The sequence below is a fragment of the Chrysochloris asiatica genome, unplaced genomic scaffold, assembly GCF_000296735.1.
Source record: "Chrysochloris asiatica unplaced genomic scaffold, ChrAsi1.0 scaffold00193, whole genome shotgun sequence".
Classification (NCBI taxonomy): Eukaryota; Metazoa; Chordata; class Mammalia; order Afrosoricida; family Chrysochloridae; genus Chrysochloris; species Chrysochloris asiatica.
Window position 1 is genome coordinate 3997548 of NW_006408711.1, and position 25651 is coordinate 4023198.

Sequence of the window (25651 nt, forward strand, 5' to 3'; positions counted from 1 at the left end):
TCATTGCACACACAGACTTATCAGAGGAATTAGACAATAGTGTTTATGCTGGTATCTGTTGGTTTTATATGAAGTGCAAGGGACATCGTGTAAAAAACTCAATCAAATATGACTGATAATCCCCTTCCAAAACTAGAAGCTATAATTAGCTACCTTTTCTTACTCTTGGTATGTTTTAATACACAAAAAATTACTTTAACAAAAATTCTTGAATATATGAGCATCTCCAACTTTTGAGTATGTTGTTTTTGTGAAGTACCACTGAGTCTATATAGAATTTCCAAGGAGTGGCTGGTGGTTTTGAACCATCAACTTTGTGGTTAACAGTCCAGTGCTGATCCTACATCACCACACCAGGATTCTACCTTTGAGTATGTTGTTGTCGCTATGTGCCGTGGAGTCGGTTTCGACTCATAGCGATCCTGTACAGGGTTTCCGAGGCTGTAAATCTATACGGGAGCAGAAAACCTCCTGTTTCTCCTTCGGAACAGCTGGTAGTTTCAAACTGCTGATCTTGCGGTTCGCAGCCTGATTCATAACCACTACGTTACCAGAGCTCCCCTTTTTAACTAATACTCAAATACATGTTGTTGTTAAGTGCAGTTGAGTCGGTTCCAACCCATAGCGACCCTGTACAGGGTTTCCAAAAGTGTAAATCTTTACGGGAGTAGAAAGCCTCATCGGTCTCCCGCGGAGCGGCTGGTAGTTTCAAACCGCTGACCTTAAGGTTCTCAGCCCGATTCGTAACCACTATGCTACCAGAGCTCCTTGCTGAAAAGTGAAGAGGACTTGAAACATTTATTTATGAAGATCAAAGAGCACAGTCTTCGATATGGATTACATCTCAATGTCAAGAAAACAAAAATCCTTACCACTGGACCAATAAACAACATTCTTATCAATGGAGAAATGATTGAAGTTGTCAAGGACTTCATTCTTCTTGGATCAGCTATCAACATTTTAAAGTATTGAAGAGCAGAGATGTCAGCTTGAGGACTAAGGTGCGCCTGACCCAGGCCATGGTGTTTTCAATAACCACATATGGATGGGAAAGCTGGACAGCGAATAAGAAGATCGTAGATGAATTGATGCCTTTGAGTTGTGGTGTTGGAGGAGAATACTGAAAGTGCCATGGGCTGCCAAAAGAACCAATAGATACGTTTTGGAAGAAGTGAAGCCAGAATGCTCCTTGGAGGCCAGGGTGGCTAAGCTTCGTCTCTCATACTTTGGACATATTGTCCGGAGGAAACAGTCACTGGAGAAGGATGTCATGCTGGGTAAGATGGAGGGTCAGAGAAAAAGAGGAAGACCCCCAACGAGATGGATCAGCCAGGTGGCATCATTGATGGAATCAAGTGTGGCAGCGGTAGTGAGGTTGGCCCAGGATCGGACATTGTTTCATTCTGTTGTGCATGGGGTCGCTATGAGTCGGTTCCGACTTGATGGCACCTGACAACAACAACAAATACATAGCTTTGTCTTAGGGGTCAACTTGTAAATACGAGGGGGCTTCAAAAACTTTATAGAAAAAGGATGGTGGACTTTTTCAATGAACTTTTTGAAAATTCCCATATACATTGAGAAGGAAAACTATTGCTGGGTTTTCTTAAGCTCTTTATATGTGCATGAATAGCAAATACTTGCAGCAAGTGTCACTACCTACTTAAATGACTGCTTTTTGTGAACTGATTTTTCATTCTGATGAATTTTCTATTTCTCTGTTTCTTTCTATCTTCATTTTTCTCTCTCCTGCCATGGCCAGCAGTTTGTGAACCACACAAGATTATATATACTCATTATAAAGTATATAGAAGTCCTGGTGTGGCACTGTGGGTTAATGCGCTGGACTGCAAAGTCGTTTGAACTGCAAGATTGGTGGTTCAAACTCACCAGCCTCCTCAGAAACCCTGTACAGGGTCGCTGTGAGTCGGAACCTACTTGGTGACACTTAACAGCAACAACATAAAGTGTATAACTTGAGTCATCTGGACTTTGCTGTTAGTAGTAAAACATTATCAATAAACATTACTACTAAACATTAACCACAGTTACTGAGAAGGAGATCTCAAACTCTTTATAAGGAAATCTTTGTAGATAAAAATTTTCAGGGAAGAAAGAGTTCTTTGACACATAGCAGGTGCTCGATAATATTTGTTCAATCAGTCAGTGATCCCATAGCTCTCTCCAGCACCTGTCTTGTAGCTCCTTGTCTTCAAAGTAAGCTTAAGTTTATTAAATCCCATTTTCTCAATGCCCTTTCATGCCAGCTTGTATTGCAGTCTGGTTTCTACCGTCAAAACCACCTTTTAGAAATTTTATTTCCTTTACTATGTAACCTTACAAGTCAGACTACTAACCTCAAGGTCAGCAGTTCTAAACTACCAGCCGTTCCAAGGGAGAAAGATGAGGCTTTCTGCTCCAGTAAAGATTTACAACCTCGGAAACACTGTGTGGTGATGAGTTGGAACTGACTCCACGTCACACCACCACCACCACCAATGAAGAAATCATTACTTCTTAAAATTCAGAACCTCTGGATTCTTTTGTTGTTGTTGTTCTAGTTCTATATTCCCATACCCTTGAAGAATTTACAGTGTATTTGGAAGAGTGATGTGTGAACGAGTAAGTGCAACAAAGTGTTGCAGACTTTATGATACAAGTCAGTACATGTTATTGTGGGTGTACCAAGGAAGGTGTGTGCACAGTGACCTGAGCGGGGAAAGGAGATACAATTAGAAAGGATTCTACATTAATGTGACTGTTGAAGGATAAGGCTATGACCACTATTCTTCTTAGTCTGTACACTTTCCATGTGATCATTCTTCCAGTGCCTTAACTTCAGCTATCTATCTACTAATTCATTCGTGAGCCGAATACAACATCTTCAATTCTGGAATCTTTTTCCATTTGTCCAAATCCATTTCCAATAATACTGTTTTAACTCAGATTTTATCATTTCTTCTCTTAATTATGCAATTAGTCCTGTAGCTAATCTGGAACAACCCTCCCACCTCTCCACCCCAACCTGTCTTCCGCATTGTTGTGGGATTTACTTTGTAGAATAAAAATCTGCAGCCAGATCATGCTTTATTACCCAAAGTATTCAAATGACCAGAAAGCATTCCTTTTTTAAGGAAAAAAAAAAGCTCGCAGGTAGTTAGTTCAGAAAGGTGTATGAAATTTGTCCTAACTAATTATCTTCTCCTGTTACTTGTCATTTGAACAAATTACCAAAGTATATATTTCTCATATATTATTTGAAGAGTTGTTGGGATTTTTGTTTTGCGTTTTGCAGCGACCAAGAATATGTTTAGTTGTTGTTAAGTGCCATTAAGTCTCATAGCGACTCTGAATAAGGTTTCTGAGAAGCAGCTGGTGGGTTTGAACTGCCAACCTTGTGGTTCAAAGTCCAGTGCTGATCCTACTGTGTCACACCAGGAGTCCATGTTAGTAGTAATATAAAATGATCTTTTCTTCCCTTATAACCTATTATCAAGTGTCACATAACAGGACAGTTGTATGTAACATTGCAATTGATGGCAACCGGAGACTTTAGGCAAGATTTTTCTAAGTGTGCTTGTTCATTTCCTGTTTTTCTCCCCCAGTATATGGAAAGTTCACCGTTTCTTTTCACATGGAAAAAGACAAGATAATTTGTCATGATGTGTCTCAAAAATAGCATTTGAATATTTTAGTTCTTATGCATCACTCTATTCCTTTTCTGTACTACAATTAACCCCCTCAGATAATATTCTGGGAAAGTTAATGTCATATGAAAGCAGAAGCCTGAACTAAAATAACAACTGAATTAGCTAATGCAAACTCTATTTTTAAATACCTTTCCCTAGGTTAACGATGGTCCGTAGTGGAAAAAATGGTGACCTTCATCTGAAGCAGATAGCATATTATAAACGAACTGGTGAATATCATCCAACTACACTACCAAGTGAGAGAAGTGGCATAAGAAGAGCAGCCAAAAAATTTGTCTTCAAAGGTAAAATTAATGTGCAAAACCGTGACTATAGAATTCATTTAATTGCTTTTCCACATACGTGCTTTGTGAAATCCTGAGAATTTGGATTATTGGATTGATTGTTGCTTAACAAGTAATAGTAAAAAGATGATGTTACTCAGTAAAAAGGAAAATAAAAATATACCTAAGATGACTGAAGGCCAGTAGACATGAAAAGGACAGTTCAAATCACAAACAAAATATGGTACCATGAAAGAAAATAGAGCACTAAGGTAAATTAACTTCCCCTGCTTTTGCTAACTGAGGTGATTCTTACTCTAATGGTACACTTTCAAGCACCAGTGCCACTATTAATGAGAAACTGGATTGATGCTTAATGTGAAATTGTTGGAAAAGTTAATGAATTTGTTTATTAAGGTAAAAACAGAAGGAATTACTATATTTGTTTCTATGGCCTGACTTCCCACTATCATTAAATATCGTTAAGATTACATTTGTTTTTGACCCAAAGTTCCCCTGAGTGGAACATTGTAAAAGTGCTAGAATACAGATTATAAAAGGTTATGACAATGTTTTGCCCTTTTTGTCCCTTACTACAAAGGAGGAAAACCGTTTGGCTTTAGATATGCTGCAGGGACGATCACAGATAACTAACTATATGAATGTTGGTAATATTATTGGGAGTCTTCCCTATAGGTTCAGGATGAGGTTTTCTCCAAAGCAATGTCAAGACAATTATAAGATGATAATGTTTTTCCTGTGTACACTTGTTCCAGTAACTCTCTTCTGCCAAAGAATAAACCCCTTCTCCCTTAGGTTAGGGTAAGGAGTCCTTCAGTCTTTACCCATTTATGCAACACATATTTACTGAGGCCTGGTGTGGTGCTGTAGTATTAGCACTAGACTACTAACCCCGAGGTCAGCCATTCAAACCCACAGCTGAATTTTCTTCAGAAATCCTAATCAAGGTCACTATGAGTCGGAATCAACTCCACGGCACTTAACAACAACAGCAACTATGTGATTATCACATTCTAGGCCTTGGGGATCTACTAATGAGCAATATAAGAAAGTAGAAGGAAGGTGTGTTCCACTAAGTATATGCTTAGGCACACTAATAGCTTAGTGGTGTGTTCTGAAGTTTGAATTGCTGCCTATCTACATTGAAGGGTGGTGGTACTTTTTTTCAGGGGCAAATCTAAGCTGTGGCAGGTATGGCATGTGCCCTGGAAAACAGTTGAAGGGGGATGACATTGAGCAGTTTAGCAACCATTGTAGTTACCATTGCCAACTATGAGAGCTCATTCAGCAAATTAAAACTTTGTTTCATATTTGAAAGCCTCCATGGGTCAAGGCAAATTCTGTGATCTTGCTCTGCTGAGTATATAAAGAGAAAAAACTGGGGGGGGGCGGAATGACTTTGAGCACATCACACATCAATTTTCATCAGTGAAAGCAAATAAGATGTAGTTAGTTGTAATTTTCATATAGTGCTGTAATGTGTTAAGATTAACAAGCTTGACTTTTATTTTTGAACTGATACCATAGTTATCTAAAAGATGGGAGTCAATACTTGCCATAGGTACTGTTTTCTATAGCTATGCCTGTTTCCATTCTATGGTTTCTTCTGAGGTGTCCTCCCAAGAAAGGAAAAAGAAATTTTTTGAGGATTAAGGCTCTCCCACTTTCCCTCTCTTCTTTCTGCATCTCCAGCTCAAATCCAGAAGGAACCTGAAAGAGGTTGTTGCTTAAAAATTTAGCTGTAATGATATTGGGGGGAAATTTTGTGTTAGGATTTTGCTTGTTGTTGTTGTTAGGTGCCATCAAGTTGGTTCCGATTCATAGTGACCCTATGTACAGCAAAACAAAATACGACCTGGTCCTGAGCCAGGTTGAAACCCATTGTTGCTGCTGTTACGTCTATGCATCTCATTGGAAGTCTTCCCTCTTTTCACTGATTCTTGGCTTTGCCAAGCATGACATTCTCTTCCACAGACTGTACCCTACTGATTACATGTCCGAAATATGTGAGATAAACTCTCACCAACCTCACTTCTAAGGAGCTTTCTGGCTGTACTTCCTTCAAGACAGATTTGTTTGTTCTTCTCGTAGTCCATGGTACTTTTAATATTCTTCTACCACACCATTCAGATGTATTGATTCTTCTCCAGTCTTCCTTATTTATTATCCAGCTTTTGCATGTAGTTGAGGTGATTGAAAATACCATAGCTTAGGTCAGGTGCACCTTAGTGTTAAAGGTGCTCGCTAACACTTTATAGAGAGATCTTTGCAGCAGATTTGTCTAATTCAGTATGTCTTTAGATTTCTTAATTGCTGTTTCCCTGTACATAATGTATTTGCTAATTTGTGCCAGTTTTAGAAGGTAACCTGTAAGTGTTTTCCTATTTGAATGTTACACAAAGGTAATATACTCTCATGATTATTATTTGCTTTGATGAACAGCCCAGCACTCCTTTATATTTATAATTTGTAAAATTATAGCCACTAGTGATCCTTCTAGAGATCTAGTACTTGTAACAGCTAAGGACTTTTCAGATTGAATAATAGCACCATTACAAATAAATATTTTGTTTTAGTGGGGAGATAAAAGGAACTCTGGCAGCGTAGTGGATTACGAGTTGGGCTACTAACAGCAAGGTCAGTAGTTTGAAGCTACCAGTGGCTCTGAGAGAAAATGATGAGTCTTTCTGCTCCTGTAAAGATTTACAGCCTCAGCAACTGTATACAGGGTCACTACAAGTTGAAACCAACGTGATAGCATTCAACAACAACCTTAGAACTATGTTGTTGTTGTTGAGAGCTGTCAAATTGGCTCTGACTCATAACAGGCAGTGGCTAGTGGGTTTGAACTGCCAGCCTTGTGGTTAGTAGTCCAGTGTTTAAAGTCTGATTCTTTTTGGTACCATTTATTTCAGAGAAAAAGCTATTTTATGTTGGAAAAGACAGACAACAAAATCGTTTGGTAATCGTTTCAGAAGAGGAAAAAAAGAAAGTCCTGAGAGAATGCCATGAAAATGACACTGGGACCCATCATGGCATATCCAGAACCCTCACTTTAGTGGAATCCAGCTATTATTGGACTTCTGTGACCAATGATGTCAAACAGTGGGTATGGCTTGCGTATTTAGAATATTTTGAATAATATCTGTGTAATGTTGTTGTTGCTGTGTGCTGTCAAGTCAGTTCTGATTCATAGCAACCCTGATGAGAGTTTCTGGAAGCAGCTGTTGTTGTTGTTGTTAGGTGCCATCTGGTCGGTACCAACTCATAGTGACCCTGTGCACAGCAGAACAAAACACTGTCCGTTCCTGGGCCAACCTCACTATTGTTGCCACACTTGAGCCTATTGATGCTGCCACTTTGCCAGTCCATCTCCCTGCGGGGGGTCTTCCTCTTTTTCTCTGACCCTCCACCTTACCAAAGATGATATCGTTTTCCAGAGACTGGTCCCTCCTGACAATATGTCTGAAGTATGAGAGATGAAGTTTGGCCATCCTGGTCTCCAAGGAGCACTCTGGCTGCACTAGTAGGTTTGAATTGTCACCTTGCAGTTATCAGCCCAGTGCTTATCCTACAGTGCCACACCAGAGCTCTGTCTTTATAATTTGTTGTTGTTGTTGTTAAGTGCTATCAAGTTTGTTCTGATTCTGTATATGGTTTCCAAGGACCATCTGCTGTATTTGACCCACCAACCCTGTGGTTACCAGTCCAGTGCTTATCCTATAGTGTCATACCAGGACTCCATCTTTGTAACAGCTATCTGAAAATCTATTTTGCTAGATTTGTTCAAGGTGTCAACTTCCATTAAGTACTTTTTGTATGGCTAGTTTTTTTTTTACAAAAATATTTAGAGTTTCATTTCACTTCATAATTTTTCATTACTATCACTAAAGTATAACTTGAACTAGAATAGATTTATTTAAACCTTTTAAAATACCAGATTTAGATAGGAAATCATTTATGACCAGATTTACATTGTTGAATTTTGCATGTAGACAGAATTTAATCCACCAGCTGCTCAATGAGGAAAAGATGAGTCTTTCTGCTCCTGTAAAGATTTACAGCCTTGGAAACCCCATAAGGGTCACTATGAGTCAGAACCAACTCAAGGACACACAATAATAGCATCAAGTGTGTTTGACAAAATCATTGCATCTTTGATCGCATTTCAAGTCAGTGCCGAGATGTGAGCTCATCTTTTGTGCCAGTTCTATCTTGAGGCAGAAAATGTCGAATATGACTGAAATCCAAAATCAAATAATACAAAATCTAATTATAATGATAAGGAAATTAGTCTGCCTTTTAAAACTATTTTAAGAGTCCTGGTCACACAGTGGCTACAGCACTTGGCTGCTAACTGAAAGGTCAGTGGTTTGATCCCACCAGGTATTCTGCAAGAGAAAAATATGACAGTCTGCTTCTGTAAAGATTTACAGCCTTAAGAACCATATATGGTAGTTCTACCCTGTACTCGATGGTTGCTGTGAGTCAGAATTGCCTCAGTGACAGTAGGTTTGGTTTTTTATTTTAGATTACAACCTATTTGGACTTCAACCTCTAATAATAAATTTATCTCGAGTTTTACTGGTAAGTCAACTGATCCCTACTGTATTTGCCAAATGGTAAAATCCCTTTAATAATTGCTAATAGTACATCAGTTCTGGTGTGGCACGGCAGGATAAGCACTGGACCGCTAACTGCATGGTCAGCAGTTCAAACCCACCAGCCCTAATTTGGAAACACAATACAGGGTTGCTGTGGGTCCGAACCAACTCAATGGCACTGAACAACAACAGCACTAGTGCATCACAAAGACTGGCATTTCAGCCATAAAGGATTAAACCAACATTTGACTAAGTATCATTTATAAATTATAAGTTTGAGTCTGTGCAGGTATCCCAAAGACCTCTTTATATGGTTTTGTCTTTAGAACCTGCTACACATTCTTTTACAAATGTTCAGTGGAATTTTTGCAAGAGATTTATCATTTGACAATGGATATGATTTTTTTAAATAATTAGAAGTTGCTTGTGTTGAAAACCAGAGAATAAATTGGAAAATAAACTTTCGATCAAAAGCTACTGTGACTGTAATATAGTGTTTTTTAATTTTTACAGAGAAGTTGGTTTGAGAGTGTTTTCCAAAGGTTCCAGAAATAATATTGAGCAGTAGAACCAGCAATAAGTTGATCAGCTGATCATCCAGGATAACTTTGTTTTTGTTCACTGTCTTTTCTCAGGACCCACAACAGTTTCTGGCATGAATAAATATGTGTGCATAAAATTGTACTTTAATAAATATTGTTCAAATGTTGTTGTTGTTAAGTACCGTGGAGTCAGTTCCGACTCATAGTGACCCTACACAGGGTTTTCTGAGGCTGTAAATCTTTACGGGAGCAGAAAGCCTCATCTTTCTCCTGCGGAACAGCTGGTAGTTTCGAACTGCCGCCTTTGAGGTTAGCAGCCCAATTCGAAGCCACTATGCTACGAATAGATTAGTGAATTAACTTCTTAAAGTGATAACTCAGAAAACATACAGATAATCATTATTGTATTTTCACACACTGATTCAAACTTACTTTAAGATTTACTTAATAAATATTTATTGAATCTGAGCCAGAATTATGTTCTACGTAATAAAGCCTTTAAGAAGGTTATATAATAGTAGTAACAACAACGCAAAAACTTATTCTGAATAGACAGCTTATCATAGTGACATATTCTCAATTTCAAAGCTTCTCTGTCAAAACAGAGTACCCGTTAACCAATCTAAAATTCCGATTTATGAAATTGCTTTTATTATGTTGAATATATTAACATTTCTATATTTTTATTATTTGCCTATTTTGTAGGTATATGCTTGTCAGCATTGCCAACTTGCAAAAAATGCCGTTATTCTAGCACCTAAAAAGCACCTTATTAAGGTGGAAAATCCATGGAGTATAGTTACTGTTGATCTGATGGGACCTTTTCATACAAGCAACAGAAGTCATTTATATGCTATAATCATGACAGATTTGTTCACAAAATGGGTTGTGATTTTGCCTCTACATGATGTTTCAGCATCTGAAATTTCTAAAGCTATTATCAATATCTTCTTCTTATATGGACCTCCTCAGAAAATAATAATGGACCAAAGAGATGAATTTATTCATCAGGTAAGGCAAATTACTTAGGTCTTACTAATCTTTCAATGGCCATTTCTGGGTGTCCTATGCATTACAGGGTGCTTAATAAGCATAGTTGTAATAAATGTAGTCATGTGACCTTGGGCAAAGCTATTGCAAAACACTTGTTTAAAGTGTTAAAAAGCAAAAGGTATCACTTTGAGAAGTAAGCTGTTCCTGACCCAAAACGAGGTATTTTTCATCACCTCATTAGCATGTGAAAGCTGGATAGTGAATAAGAAACACTGAAGAAGAATTGATACATTTGAGTTGTGATGTTGAGGAAGAATATTGAATGTATCATGGACTTGCAGAAGAACAAACAAATCTGTCTTGAAAGAACTACAGCCAGAATGCTCTTTACAAACAAGTAAATGAGACTTTGTCTCACTTAACTTGGAACATGTTTTTAAGAACTTCCCCAGTTCCTGGGGAGAAGACATTATGCTTGGTAAAGTAGAGGTCAGCAATAAAGGGGAGAACCCTCAATGAAATGGATTGGCACAATGACTACAACAGTTGGTTCAAACATAACAATGATTGTGAGGAAGACATAAGACCAGGCATGTTTTGTTTTGTTGTATTGCAGTCACTATGAGTCAGTACTGACTTGACGGCACATAACAACAAGAAGTACAGTTAAATTGTTATAAATGTAGAGTTATCATGCTACATACCTCAAAGGTGGTTGGACTAGAAATTAGGAAACCAGGATTTTAGTATGTTTTGTGCCACTAAATAATTGTAAATTTGTCTTCAGGTATTCTCAAATTAAAATGAAGAGAACAGACCTATACTTTTTGTTTCCTTCTAGTTTAAATATTCTATGATTGATATGTAAACAGGGACTTGACTGAATGGAGACATTTTGTTAACAAATGTGAATACTCAATATTGAAAGATATTGATTTGTCTCAAATTGAAATTAATTTTATATTATTATTTTTAATTTGATATTAAAGACAGGAATTTTTTTCTTTGCCCTGGTCTTTTCCCAGATTACCCTAAAAGAACAGCAGGTAATTGATATAATATATATACAAATTCTAAAAAAGAAATGTAAGGACTACTAGACTTACTGCTGTTTAATTTTTGTTACAGTTGATGGAGTGCTGATTATAATCAAAGATAGCCAGCCTCCCTTTGTTCTCAAAACTCTTGAGTGTTCAATTTAAAAAAAATACTGAAAGCTTACTAAGTAGTTAGGTCCTATGTTGGGAGTCCCAAATATCACCCCTAATTTCAGTGATTCACTAGGACTATTCAACGTGTAGTCCTTCTCATGGCTAAAATTTATTATAGCAAAAGTGTACAAAACAAAATCAGCAAAGAAAAAAGGTGAATAGGGAAATGTGTAGGGAAACCAGATGCAAGCTTCTGGTTTCTTAACTGTCATATCCTAGAGTCACACAGGATGTGCTTGATTCCAGTAGCAATGACTTTTGACAATATGTGCCAAATATTGTCCACCAGGTACGTTCATGTGCGATTCAGTGCTGAGGGTTTTTCTTAAAGGCTATTCACATAGGTACTCCCTGCATAACATGTATCAAAATTCCACACTTGAACAGGAAAGCAAACATCAGCATAAACTACATTGTTTATACAAATAGTTTAGGCACAGTGAACCACCCTTATCTGCTAGGGAATGTTGGTTTTGGTAACCCTCCTGAAATCTAAGTTCCCTAGACACCAGCCAAAGGCCAATCTCGTAAATATGCCTTTCAAAGAATAACAAACTTAATTCCTAACAACTTAATAAACTCTTATGTCCTAACCTCTTAGTAACCATTAAAAAAAACAGCCATAGTTATTAATGGGATGTGTTTATCTGTTGAACACTGCTCAACTTCTCAGACTTTGGATAAGATTGAATAATGGCACCATACTGATTTTTACATAGTTGTTGTTAGTTGCCATCGAGTCGGTACCAACTCATAGTGACCCTATGCAGAACAGAACGAAACACTGCCCAATCCTGGGCCAACCTCACTACTGTTGCCGCTCTGAGTCCATCGATGCTGCCACCTGGCCAGTCAATCTCGTTGGGGGTCTTCCCCCTTTTTTTTTTTTTTAATCACAGTGTCTGCCAAAATACCAGTTCTACAAAGAAATTACACCATTGAAAGGAATGTAACAATCTAATGCTGTGAACTGTGAACAACCTCAGAGTAGTAATTTTTATGTTGTTGTTGTTGTTAAGTGCCATTGAGTCGGTTCCGACCCATAGCGACCCTGTATAGGGTTTCCGAGGGTGTAAATCTTTACGGGAGTAGAAAGCCTCATCTTTCTCCCGCGGAGCGGCTGGTAGTTTCGAACCGCTGACCTTAAGGTTCGCAGCCCGATTCGTAACCACTACGCTACCAGAGATCCTTATGGAGTGGAGTAGGAAAGGATTATTTAATTAATCAGTTAACATAGGTAACAATTAGATATACTATGTTTTGTAAGATCACATACCAACATTATTTTCAGGTCTAAAATACTTAATAAACTACTTGTAGTAATTGAAACATAATATTAGTAAAAATGTATAAAATTGCTTTTTAAAATCTACAGATGTATGTAACATTCTAAGTTTATTAAGAGTGGTAACATTTTTTTAAGGAAAGACATAATCAATTTTAGCCACATAAAAATTAGAAACTTAAATATAAAATCATCAAAACAAAAAAGGCCAAGAAAAATATTTAAAACAAATTCATGAGGAAAAGGGCTAATGTCTTTATTATAAAAGAGTTAAGCAAATTAAGAAATTTAGTTAATATCAGAAACATAATTAACAAAGGAGAGCACTATCAAGACAGTTTCTCAGTGTTGCTTTGTAGGATAAGCACTGAATCACAAAGTCGGCCGTTCAAACTCACCAGCTGCAAAATGACTCTTGAAAACAGCGATATTTTACAAATGCATTCACTGCATCATTCCTTGGCAACTTTTTGAAAAAAGGTGAACCCTCACCCAAAGGTCAACAATTTAAAATTATCATTCAGGATTTTGGATTAAAGCTCTCTCTGGGATTGTTTTGTTTTTTTAACTAATTAAAATGAGGCAGCCTGAATTAGTACTTTTCATTATATTAAACTTCAAGTAACTGAGAACTTTCCTCCTTTTCAGAGTATATAAACTCAAGTGTTTATTTTGTACTCATGCAAAAGAAGGCTGGGTGGTCCAAACCTAGGAGGGTAGCTCTGTCATTAGGAACCCATGTTGCTAGCTTTCTGTTCCACCTTCTTTGGGATGTCACCCAAAATCCTTTGTTCACAGTGTGAACCAGCAGTGCCTTTTCTGCATTTTAGTCAGAAAGAATGGATGGGCAATGTGCAGGAGATTGAGGGAGGGAGGCACCAGATGAGTCTACTCAATGATTTTTAAGAGCCCCAAACTTCTACATCATTTTTTACCAGAACTGTGTTATATGATTGCCCCCACCTGCAAGCGAGCTTGAGAAATACAGTTTTGTTATGGTCTCATTCATTAGTTTCACTTTTCTTTACTGTGATACTATTTGTCTGATTCCAATTAAGCAACAAGAACTATAATGTTTTTTAAAATAGTATATCTGCCAGTGGTTTATTGCATTAAACATTTAGAAGAGGGAAAGTAGGAAAATAAGTTTATTTTACATTTATCCGGTTTATTGTTAGAAGTTTTCTAAACGTTTTGGTTCCTTTTAGGCCCTGAACATGAATCATTAACAACAATAGTAATACAAGTTAAGACTTATAAAGTACTTACTACCTGCCAAAAACTGTTTTATGTGCTTTGCAAACATTAATTTATTTAGTCCTCAAAAGAGGTTAGAAAAAGGTCAATGAGAAAGGCAAGATTCAAATTCTTTTCAAGCTCTTTAAAAAAAAAAAAAAAACCTCTGTGAAAGAGTACCAATTTTTAAAGTCAACTTTTTTTTAACGTATTTTTTAGATCAACTTAGAACTGTATGAATTGTTTGGTACAAAGCAAATTGTAATTTCTCATGCCTCTCAAACTGTTGACCTCACTGAAAGTACACCTAGCACAATCAAAACGTTTTTATCCAAACACTGTGCTGACCACCCAAACAACTGGGATGATCATCTATCAGCTATTTCATTTGCCTTCAATATAACTCACTTGGTATGTACTTTTTTATAATTTATACTTCTGAGTTATGAGTGATTATTTCTTGGCTAGATAAATATTTACTGTTTGTCTTCCTTAAAATAGGACCCTACTAAAAATACACCATATTTTCAAATGTTTAATCGAAATCCTAATATGCCTGAGACTTCAGATAGCCTTCATGAAGTGGATGATGATAATGCAAGTATGTTTGCTAAAATTCTAGATGCAATTAAAGAAGCTGATAAAATAATGGCAAATAAGACAACTTCATCAAGCCAGGTGATTCTATTTAATAGAAAAAACTATAATCAGTAAAGTGATCATTTGTTTTTGAAGTTTCAGGGTACATATGTACATCATATATATACTCTTAAGATAATTTTTTTATAAAATCTGCTTATCTTGATTAAACATTATGTCTGTTAGCTGTGCTAGTCCAAGAGTCAAAATAATATGAAAACTCAAGCAGAGATGGATTAAAATCCCTAATCTTGGTGCTTTCCATTAGTTTGACTTAGGCAAATTACTTAACCTGTTTCCACCTCAGTTACTTTATAAGAAGTAAAGGTTCTAATACCACTTTGAAATATTTTTTTTAAGAATTAAATGGGATTCATGCCTACCTTCTGCTAACACCTCAATATATTTGTGGTGGTTATGTGCTATGGAGTCGGTTCCAACTTATAGTGACTCTTTATATGATTTCCGAGACTAAATTTTTATGGGACCAGAAAGCCTCATCTTTCTTCCACCTAACAGCTGGTAGTTTCGAACTGCTGACCTTGAGGTTAGCAGCCCGACTTGTAACTACTATGCTACAGAGCTCCTTATATCTGTTACAGTATTACCTATATTCAAAAATTGTAGCTCTTTTATCTTTCTCTTCTTTTTTTGTTGGTGGTGGTGCTTGTAGATGAAGAACAACAATTTTGATGCAGTAAATAAAAGCAAGATCGATGTTAAAAAGAAACCAAAGCAATTAAATCCATTTCATCTAAAAGTGGGTCATGAAGTTTTAAGACAAAGGAAAAACTGGTGGAAGGATGGTCGTTTCCAGTCTGAATGGATTGGCCCTTGTGTCATAGACTATATTACAGAAAAGGGATGTGCAGTCCTGAGAGACAACACTGGAACTAGGCTTAAAAGACCCATCAAAATGTCTCACCTTAAGCCCTATGTAAGAGAACCCACTGAGCAAGGTAAAGATATCATTCACTTGTCTACATTTTTACTTTCTTTGAGGAGAGAAAATTAAACCTTTTTTTTTTTCTTTTATTTTGGTTAAGTCTTCATTTCCTCTGTCATATTTATAGAATTTGGTATAGTTTTACATATCCCAGGTAGTCTGTTTTTAGAATATCTGTTCTGGAATTGTCAGATCTGTGAGAGATTTTTATTTTGATTTCATGTATACTTTCATAGTTTATTTTGAAGATACTGAACCTGTGTCACAGAAGGAAGGATTATATCTTCTCTATTTTTGCTTTCATAATGTTCTGTTTAGTCACTTTGTGCCTCATTGTAATGAAAAAAAAAAAACCACACACACAACTAAGCTATTTGGTTCCAAAAATGTTCTGGCCAGAATTCAGTTTGTTCTTGTTATATGCCGTCAAGTCATTTGTGACTCATTGTGACTCTATATAAGGTTTCTAAGTGTGGCTAGTGGGTTTGAGATGACAACCGTGTGGTTATCAGTCCAATATCTTACAGCATGACATGAGGACTCCATTTTATTGTTGTAAAGTGTCAAGGAGTCGGTTCCAACTCATAGCAACCCGGTATATTGTTCTAAGGAGCAGCTGCTGGATTTAAGCCTCTGACCTCACTGTTAATAATCCAATCATATCCTATAGTTTTTTTGTTGTTGTTAAGTACCATCAAGTCAGTTCTGATTCATAGTGACCCCCCTGTATAGCGTTTCCAAAAAGCATCTGGTGGTTTTGAACTGCTGATCTTGTGGTTTAAAGCCCAGTACTGATCCTAAAGCGCTTTACCTACAAGTACGTGATGAATTCTGAACTGTAGGGATACCCTGGTATCTCTATAGCCTTCTTTCATAGACTAGAAATAACATATTTCCATGGCTTTCAGATTATTAAGGCATACTTTATTGGGAATATTTTGTTTTATCTTGTTATATTAAAAGAAAGATAAAGCATTACTATGAGTGTTTTTGAATATGAGTAATATTCAGCAAAAGCAAAGGAAACACTCAGTGAAATGGATTGATGCCTTAGCTTCAACAGTGGCATAGGACCAATCATCATTGTTATGTTTATATTTTGTCACTATTTGTCAGATCCCTACTTGATAACAACTAATAAAAACGTTTGAAGATACAATTGTTGTTGTTAGGTACTGTCGAGTCAGTTCGGACACATAGTGACCCTGTGCACTGCCCTGTCCAGCACCATCCTCATGATTGCTATGTTTGAATTCATTGTTGCAGCCACATTGTTGCAGCCTCTTTTGCAGTGACTTTCTACTTTACCAGTTATAATGCCCTTTTCCAGGCACTGGTCTCTCCTGATAATATGTCCAAAGGATGTGAGATAAAGTCTTGCCATCATCGCTTCTATGGAGCACTCTAGTTGAACTTCTTCCAAGATAGATTTGTTTGTTCTTCTGGCAGACCATGGTACTTTCAATATTCTTCCCTAGCACCACAGTTCAGTGTCTCAGTTCTTCTCCATACTTCGTTATCCATTTTCCAGCTTTCATATGCATATAAAGTGATTAAAAATACCATGGCTGTGTCAGACTCACCTTTGTCCTCATAGTGAGTCTTGGTTCTTAACATTTTAAAGAGGCCTTTTGCAGCAGATTTACCCAATACAATGCATCCTTTGATTTTTTAAAACTTGTTATTCTGAATTGAGTAAAAGTTTACAGACAAAATAATCAGTTTTGCATTTAACAAATCATACACTTTGTTTCATCTCAATGTTTACAATACCCTCCATGCAGCAACAGTAATCCCACTTCCTCCCTGTGTTTCCTTTTTCCATTTGATTGGGCTTCCCATCCCTTCTTAACTTTGTCTTTAGGTAAATGTTGCCTTTTTGATCTTGAATAATTGAATTCCATCATTGATAATGATTATACCTTACTAGTGTTGTTGTTCCCCTTATATACCTATCTGTTGCTTGGCTGAAAGTTGGGCCACAAGAGTGAGTTTCTGTCTAGATCTGAAGGGTGATCGTGGACCATACATAGTTCTCCAGTCTGTTTCTGGAGGGAAAATAACCAGTAAGCCCCATCTTTTTTTTTTTTTTTTCTTTTAATAATTTTAAGTTTTGTTCCACATATTCTGCTGCTCTATCCAGAATCTTCTAATATAATCCCTTTCAGAGCAGTTGATAGTGGTAGCCAGACACCATCTTGTTCTTCTGGTCTCAGAATCATGGAGATCGATGTTCACATGTTCCATTAGTCCATTATACTAATTGATTTCCAACCTCTTAAACACTTATCATTCTTTTTTCTGCACATGGAAAGACTAATAGTTGCACCTTAGTTGGCCTCTCAGCTCTTAAGATCCCAGACACTACCAGCAAAGTAGGGTGTAGAAAATTGTCTTTGTAGACTGTGTATTCCAGTTGACCATGGTGTCCCCTGAGACAACAATGTTCCTGAGTCACCAGGCCCAGCAACTCAATGCCTTAAGATATTGATAGTATCTAAGAAGTTTTCATCATTTTGCCCACTGTATGCTCCACCATATTTATAGTTGTGTTTGTAGGAAAGGTAAGTACCCATGTACCAATATCCTATTTCAAACTCTTAAATGTTTGTTAAAATATATCCAACTCTTCCTCCCATACCCATTCAGTCTATGTCTCTGTCCATGTATCTACCTGCAGAACATTGTTGTTCCAAGGTTGTGTATATATCACTATTTATCTTATCCCCTGTAGCTCTTACATACCTTCCTGAGTCTTCATCTGTCTTTATCATTCGTCTGTCAATCTCCCTCTTCTTGTATATTTCCCTCTCCTTTCTTGTATATGGCCCTCCCCATAACCCAAGTTAACATGTGTCTACCCTCTAGTCAATAAATTCCTCTCCCTTCCCTCCCACACCAAGTAGCCATCAAAGAATGTTTCTTTTAGTATGAAAACTTTTTCTTGAGTTTTTACATTAGTGGTCTCATACAGTATTTGTTCTTTTATGATTGACTCCTTTCACTCAGCATAATGTTCTCCAGGTTCATCCATGTTTTGAGGTGTTGCGCAGAATCATTGTTATGTTTCAACTTTGCATAGTATTCCATTGTGTGTATGAACCAAAGCTTACTTTATCCATTCTTCCATTGAGAGGCATTTAGGCTGTTTCCATCTTTTCGTATTATTTGTAGTGCTGTGATGAACACTGGTGTGCATACATCAACTGTGCATATATCTTGGCTCATATTCTTAAGGATTTATACAAAGTAGAGGGATCACTGGGTCATACAGTATTTCTGTTTCCAGCTTTCTGAGGAAGCACCATACCATTTTCCAGAGTGCTTGAACTATTTTACTGTCCCACCCACAATGTAGGAAGGTCCCAATCTCTCCATCCCCCTCTCCAGAATTGGTTGTTTTCTGGGTTTTTTTTTAACTTTGCTGTTAATGCTTGGGTGAAATGATTGCTCATTTTTGTTTTGATTTGCATCTCTCTAATGGCTAATGTTTGTGAACATTTCTCATGTTACTTGGCTGCCTGAATAGCTACCTAGGTGAAATGTCTGTTTATCTCCTGTGCCCATTTTTTAATTGGGTTGCTTGTTGGTTTTTTGTTTTTTTTATTGTAAAGGTGTTTTACTTTTCTGTAAATTTTGAGATTAATCCCTTATCTGATATATTTTATAAAAACCTTTTTCCCAGTCTGTGAGCTCCCTTTTTACTCTTTTGGCAAAATCTTCTGATGAACATAAGAGCCTGATTTTTGCTAGGTCCCAGTAATCTATCTTATCTCACACTGTTCCTTTGTGTTTAATAATGTTTGGCAGTGTATTTATGCCACGTAATATAGCCCTTAAATTTGTCTCTGTTTTTTCATTGATGATCTTTTTATAGTTACAGGTTTTACGTTTAGGTCTTTAATCCATGTTGAGTTTGTTTTTGCATAGGGTGTGAGATTTGGGTCTTGTTTCATTCTTCTGCAAATGTATTTCCAGATTTGCCAGCACTATTTGTTGAAGCCCTGTACAGGGTCGCTATGGGTCGGAACCGACTCGACGGCACGTAACAACAACAACAACATTTGTTGAAGAGACTGTCTCTTCCCCATTTAATATGTTTTGGCCCTTTGTCAAAGATCAACTGACTGTATATGCATGGATTTACTTCTGGGTTTTCAGTTCTGTTCCATTGATCTATGTGTCTTTAATTGTACTGTTGTTGTGGTTGTTAAGTGTTGTCGAGTCAGTGCTGACCCATAGCAAACCTGTGTAGGGTTTCCAAGGAGCAGTTGGTGAACTTGAACTGCTGACCTTGTGGTTCAAACCAACTTTGTAGTCCAGTGCACCTAGCCCACAGCGCCACACCAGTATGAGAACCAAGCTATTTTGACCGTGGTGGCAGTGTAGTAAATTTTGAGATCAGGGAGTGAAATGTTTCCAACTTTGTTCTTTTGCTTATCTTCTATCTCGTTTCTTTCCATAAAAAGTTAGTGATCAGTTTTTCCATCTCTTTAAAGAAGGAATCTGGATTGGAATTGCATTATATCGATAGATTGCTTTGGGTAGTGTTGACATTTTCACAATATTAGATCTTCCAAACCATGAGCATGGTGTATTCTTCCATTTTTGTTAAGTCTCTTGATTTCCTGTAATAGTGTTTTCTACCTTTCTTTCTATAAGTTTTTGGTTCTCTGGTTAGATGTATTCCTAAGTATACAATAGCCACACTTTTGGATGGCTATTATAAATGGTATTGTTTTCCTAATATCCTTTCAGAGGTATCTTTATAAACATAAAAGAAACCAACTTATTCTTATATATTGTTCTTATACCTTGCAACTTTGCTGAATCTTCCAATAAGTTCCAATAATTTTCTTGCTGAGGCCTTTGGATTTTCTATATATAGTATCATATCATCTTCCAATGGAGAGTTTTACTTCTTTGCTAGTTTGTATGCCTTTAATTTCCTTTTCTTGCCTTATAGCTCTGGCTAAGACTTCCAACACAATATTGAACAGGAATGATGATAACGGGCATCTTTTTCTGGTTCTTGTTCACAAAAGGAACATTTTCAGTTTCTCTCCATTGAGAGTAAATGTTGGCTGTTGGATTTGTATATGGACTCTTAATTACATTGTTAATTTACCTTCAATGCCTACTTTGTTGAGTATTTTTATCAGTAGTGGATGTTGGATTTGGTCAAATAGCTTTTCTGCATCAATCAATGTGATCATGTGGTTCTTTTTCTTTGTTTTAGTTGTGGTGGGTTATGTTGATTATTTTCCTAATACTGAACCATCCTTGCTTCAAGCATGTATGAATCCTACTTGGTCATGATTTATGAGTTTTTCGACATGTTGTTGAATTCTTTTGACTAGGATTTTGTTGTGAATGTTTGCATCTGTGTTCATGAGGGATGTTGGTCTATACTTTTCTAAAAAAAAGTGATGTCTTTGCCTGGTTTTGTTAAGAGTGTTATATTTGCTTTATAAAACATATTTGGAAGTTTTCCAGCCTTTTCTATGTTCTAGAATAGTTTGAGTAAAATTGATGTGAACTCTTCTCTGAATGTTTGGTTGAATTCACCATTAAGCCATCTGGGTCCAGACTTTTTTTTTGTTGGAAGTTTTTAATTTATCAATGCAAGCATTCCATCTTTTGATATCTTGGCTGCTGCTTCCATGAGCATTTATTGTGGATCCAAATAAAATTAGATCCTTGACAAGTTCAATCTTTTCTCCATTCATTATGGTGGTGTTTATTGGTCCAGTTGTGAGGATTTTTGTTTTATTACATTGAGTTATATAATCCATACTGAAGGTTCTAGCCTTTGATCTTCATTAGCAAGTGTTTCAAGTCCACTTCGCATTCAGCAAGCAAGGTGGTGTCATCTTCATGTCACAAATAGCTAAAAACCTTACCTCTAATCCTGATGCTGTGTTGTTCTTTACATAGTCCAGTTTCTTAGATTATTTGCTCAGCACACAGGTTGAATAAGTATACACAAAGGATACAAACATGATACACACCTTTTCTGATTTTAAATCACTCAGTATCCCCTTGTTCTTTGCTAAAAACTGCTTGTTGGTCTATGTACAGGTTCTGCATAAGCACAATTAAGTATTCTGGAAATCTCATTCTTCACATTGTTATCGACTTTTTTTATGATGCACACTGTCAAATCTCTTTTGCATAGTTAATAAAGCACAAGTAAACATCTTGCTGGTATTGTCTACTTTCAGTGAAGATCCATATTATTTATGTCAGCAATAATATCCTTCATTCCAGGTCCTCTTCTGCATCCAGTTTGAATTTCTGGCAGCTCCCTATTATGTGCTGCTGCATATTGTACTTAGCAAAATTTTACTTGTTTGAAATATTAATGACATTGTTTAATAATTCCTGAATTCTGTTGGGTCACCTTTCTTTGGAATAGGCACAAATATGAATCTCTTCTATTCAGTTGACCAGGTAGCAGTCTTCAAAATTTCCTGGCATAGACTAGTAAGTGCTTCCAGCAGTGTATCACTTTCTTGAAACTTTTTCAATTAGTATTCCATAAGATCCTGAAGCTGTGTTTTTTTTTTTTTACAAATGCTTTCAGTGTAGCTTGGACTTCTTTCTTCAATATCATTGTTTCTTAATCAGTTGACACCTCCTAAAATACTTGAGCATCATCAACCAATTCACTTTGGCACAGTGCTTTCTATCTTCTTTTGATGCTTTTTGCATCATTCAGTATTTTGCCTTTAAAATACTTCAGTATTACAGCATGAAGCTTGAATTTTTTATTCATTTCTTTCAGTTTGAGAAATGCTGAACGTGTTCTTTCTTTTTGGTTTTCTAAGGTCTTTGTACATTACTTTATAATACCTGACTTGGTCTCTCTCAAGTTGTCCTTTGATATTTTCTGATCAGTTCTTCATCATTTCTTTTACTCACTGTAACTACTCAGTGTTCCAGAGCACATTTCAGAGTCTTGTCTGACATCCACTTTTCTTTCTTCCCTGTCTTTTTAATGACCTTTTGATTTTGTCATGTATGATGTTCATGATGTAATGCCACAACTCCTCTGGTTTTTGGTCACTAGTGTCTAATTGATCAAATCTGTTCTTGAGATGGTCGATAGTGTCTAAATTCAGATGAGATATACTCAGGATAATATTTTGACTCTGTGGAGTTGTTTTAATTTTCTTATGCTTCAGCTTGAGCTTGAGCAAGATGAGCAAAGTAGTACCATAGTCTACTCCTGACGTTGGTTTGGCTGATTATATTGATATTCTCTATCATTTCACTCCACAGATGTAGTCTGTTTTATTCCTTTGCCATCGAATTGATTCCAACTTATAGCTACCTTAAGCACTACAGAATGAAAACCTGCCTGATCCTGCACCAACCTCACAATCGCTACTTTATTTGAGCCCATTTCTGCTGCCACTGTGCCAGTCACTCTTGTTGGGATCTTCCTCTGTTTTATTGACTATCCACTTTACCAAGCATGATGTCCGTCCTTCTCCAGGATACCTCCTGAAAATATATGTGAAGTATGAGAGAAAAAGTCTGGCCATCCTGGCTTCTAAGGAAAATTCTGGCTATACTTCTTTCAAAGAAGAGTTGTTTGTTCTTTTGGTCATTCATGGTACTTTTAATATTCTCTTCCAACACCATCACTCAAATTCATCAATTCTTCTGTGGTCTACTTTATTCATTTTCCAACTTCCACATGCATATGACGTTGTTGAAAATACCATGAATTGAATCAGGTGCACCTAAGCCCTCAAACTGACATCTTTGCTCTTGAACACTTTAAAAAGGTCTTGAGTGGCAGATTTGCACAGTGCAGTGCATCATTTGATTTCTTCACTGCTGCTTCCTTGAGTGTTGATGGTTGATCTGAGCAAAATGAAGTCTTTGGCAACTTCACTGTTTTCTCTTTTTATCTTGATGTAATTTCTTGGTCCAGTAGTGAGGATTTTTTGTTTTCTTTACATTGGCTGCAGTCTTTGATCTTCTTCATCACTAAATATTTTAAGACCTCTTCACTTTCAGCAAACAAGGTTGTACCATCTGCAAATTGCAGATTGTTGATGAGTCTTCCTCCAGCCCTAATGCATTATTTTTCTTCATATAATCCAGCTTCTCGGATTATTTGCTCAGCATACAGATTGAGTAAGTATGATAAAAGAATACAAGCCTGGCACACACTTTCCTAATTTTAAACCATTCAGTGTTCCCTTGTTCTGTTTGAACTACTGCACTTTAGTCTGTTTACAGGTTCCTTATGAGCACAATTAAGTGTTCTGGAATATACATTTTATGCAATGTTGTTCATATCTTGTCATGATCCATACAATTGAAAGTATATGTGTACTCAATAAACACAGGTAACTTTCTGGTATTCTCTGCTTTCAACTGAGATCCATCTGATACCAGCAATGATATCCCTTGTACCTCCTTGTCTGAATCCAATTTTACTTCTGATAGTTCCATGTCAGTGTACTTTTGCAGCCATTTGTGAATTATATTTTGCAGAATTTGAATTGAATGCTATATTAATGATATTGTCAAATGACTTCTACATTCAGTTAGGTCACCTCTCTTTGGAATGGAAACAAATATGGATCTCTTCCAATCAGTTGGCCAAGTAGCTGTCTTCCACATTTCTTGGCGTAGATGAGTGATTGCCTCCACTTTTGCCATCAGTTTGTTGGAAGATTTCAATTTGTATTCCATCAATTTCCAGAGCCTCTGCCAATGATTTCAGTGTACCTTGGACTTTATCCTTCAGTATCAGTGGTTCTTTATTATGTGCTACCTCTTGAGATATTTAAACATCGACCATTTCTTTTTGATACAGTCCTGGTTTGGCACTGTAGGATAGGCACTAACCGCAAGATCAGTTTGAGCTACAATGTCAATAATTTTAACTCACCAGCCACTCCTCAGAAAACCTTTACAGGATCACTATGAGTCAAAACTGCCTCGATGGCACTTAACAACGATGATTCTGTATATTACTTTCATCTTCCTTAGATGCTTCATTATTCAATATTTTGCCCATGGTAACGGTTGTGGTGGTGTGCAGTAAAGCCAGGTCCGACTCATAGTGACCCTGCATAGGGTTTTCAAGGCTGTAAATCTTTACGGAAGTAGAAAGCCTCATCTTTCTCCGTGGAACAGCTGGTAGTTTCAAACTGCTAACTTTGAAGTTAGCAGCCCTCGTCGTAACTACTATGCAACCAGAGCTCCTTGTTGGCAGTGGTGATAATGTGCCGTGGAATCGATTCCAACTCGTAGCAACACTGCATAGGTTTCTGAGGCTGTAAATCTTTCTCCTGTGGAACTGCTGGTAGTTGCGAACTGCTGACCTTGAGGGTAGCAGCCCAACTCGTAACGACTATACTCATAGAGCTGCTTAAGTAGCCCCAAAGTCCTGAATCAAACATTCTGGTTTTTTTCCAGCAGCTGTGATTTGTCTTCTTTTGGCCTATTCAGTACAAAGTGATGGAATCGTCAATATTTCAAGTTGGGGCATGAATTTTTTCTTCAGTTCCCTCAGCGTGAAATATGATGAGCATGTTTTTTTTTTTTTTTCGGTTCCCTCAGCTTGAAAAATGATGAGCATGTTCTTCCCTTTTGTATTTCTAACTTCAGATCTTTACACATTTCATCATAAAATTTGACTTTGTATTCTTGAGTTGCTCTTTAAAATATTCTATTCAGCTCTTTTACTTCCTCATTCCTTCCATTTGCTTTAGCATCTCTATGCTGGAGGGCAAGTTTTAGAGTCAACTTTTTTCGTCCATTTTGGTCTTTTTCTTCTTTCTTGTCTTTTTTGTTGTTGTTGTTCTTGTTGTTATTAAACTTTTTAATTGTGAATTGAGTGAAGGTATACAGAGCAGATCATCAGTTTTACATTTAGCAAATCATATACTTTCCTTCATTACATGATTGCAATCCCCACCATGCACCAACGGCTGACAGCATTTACCTTTATTCACTTTACCCACTGCATTACTCCCTGTGACTCCTGCCATCCCCATCTTTCCTCTGCCAACCTCCCTCCAGTTATATATTGCCTATCCATCACCCATGTCAATGTGTATCTACCCTCTAGCACCTGAATCATTTCCTCCTCCCCCCAAAACCATCATAGATTATTTCTTTTACCAAGAACCCTCCCCCCCTTTTTTTTGATGCACACACACACCAAAAAAAA

The 25651-nt window shown here is 36.9% G+C and overlaps 1 protein-coding gene across 1 annotated transcript in view; it reads left to right on the forward strand.

Annotated features, from left to right (window-relative positions):
* The window catches only part of GIN1 (gypsy retrotransposon integrase 1), a 47213-nt gene that overhangs the window by 1153 nt on the left and 20409 nt on the right, over positions 1 to 25651 (forward strand). Inside the window, exons 2-7 of the mRNA XM_006872313.1 lie at positions 3849 to 3994; positions 6910 to 7103; positions 9846 to 10151; positions 14085 to 14276; positions 14367 to 14543; positions 15178 to 15463. Coding sequence (XP_006872375.1) covers positions 3856 to 3994; positions 6910 to 7103; positions 9846 to 10151; positions 14085 to 14276; positions 14367 to 14543; positions 15178 to 15463 — 1294 coding nt within the window. The 5' untranslated portion in view covers positions 3849 to 3855. The remainder of the gene's footprint in view (positions 1 to 3848; positions 3995 to 6909; positions 7104 to 9845; positions 10152 to 14084; positions 14277 to 14366; positions 14544 to 15177; positions 15464 to 25651) is intronic.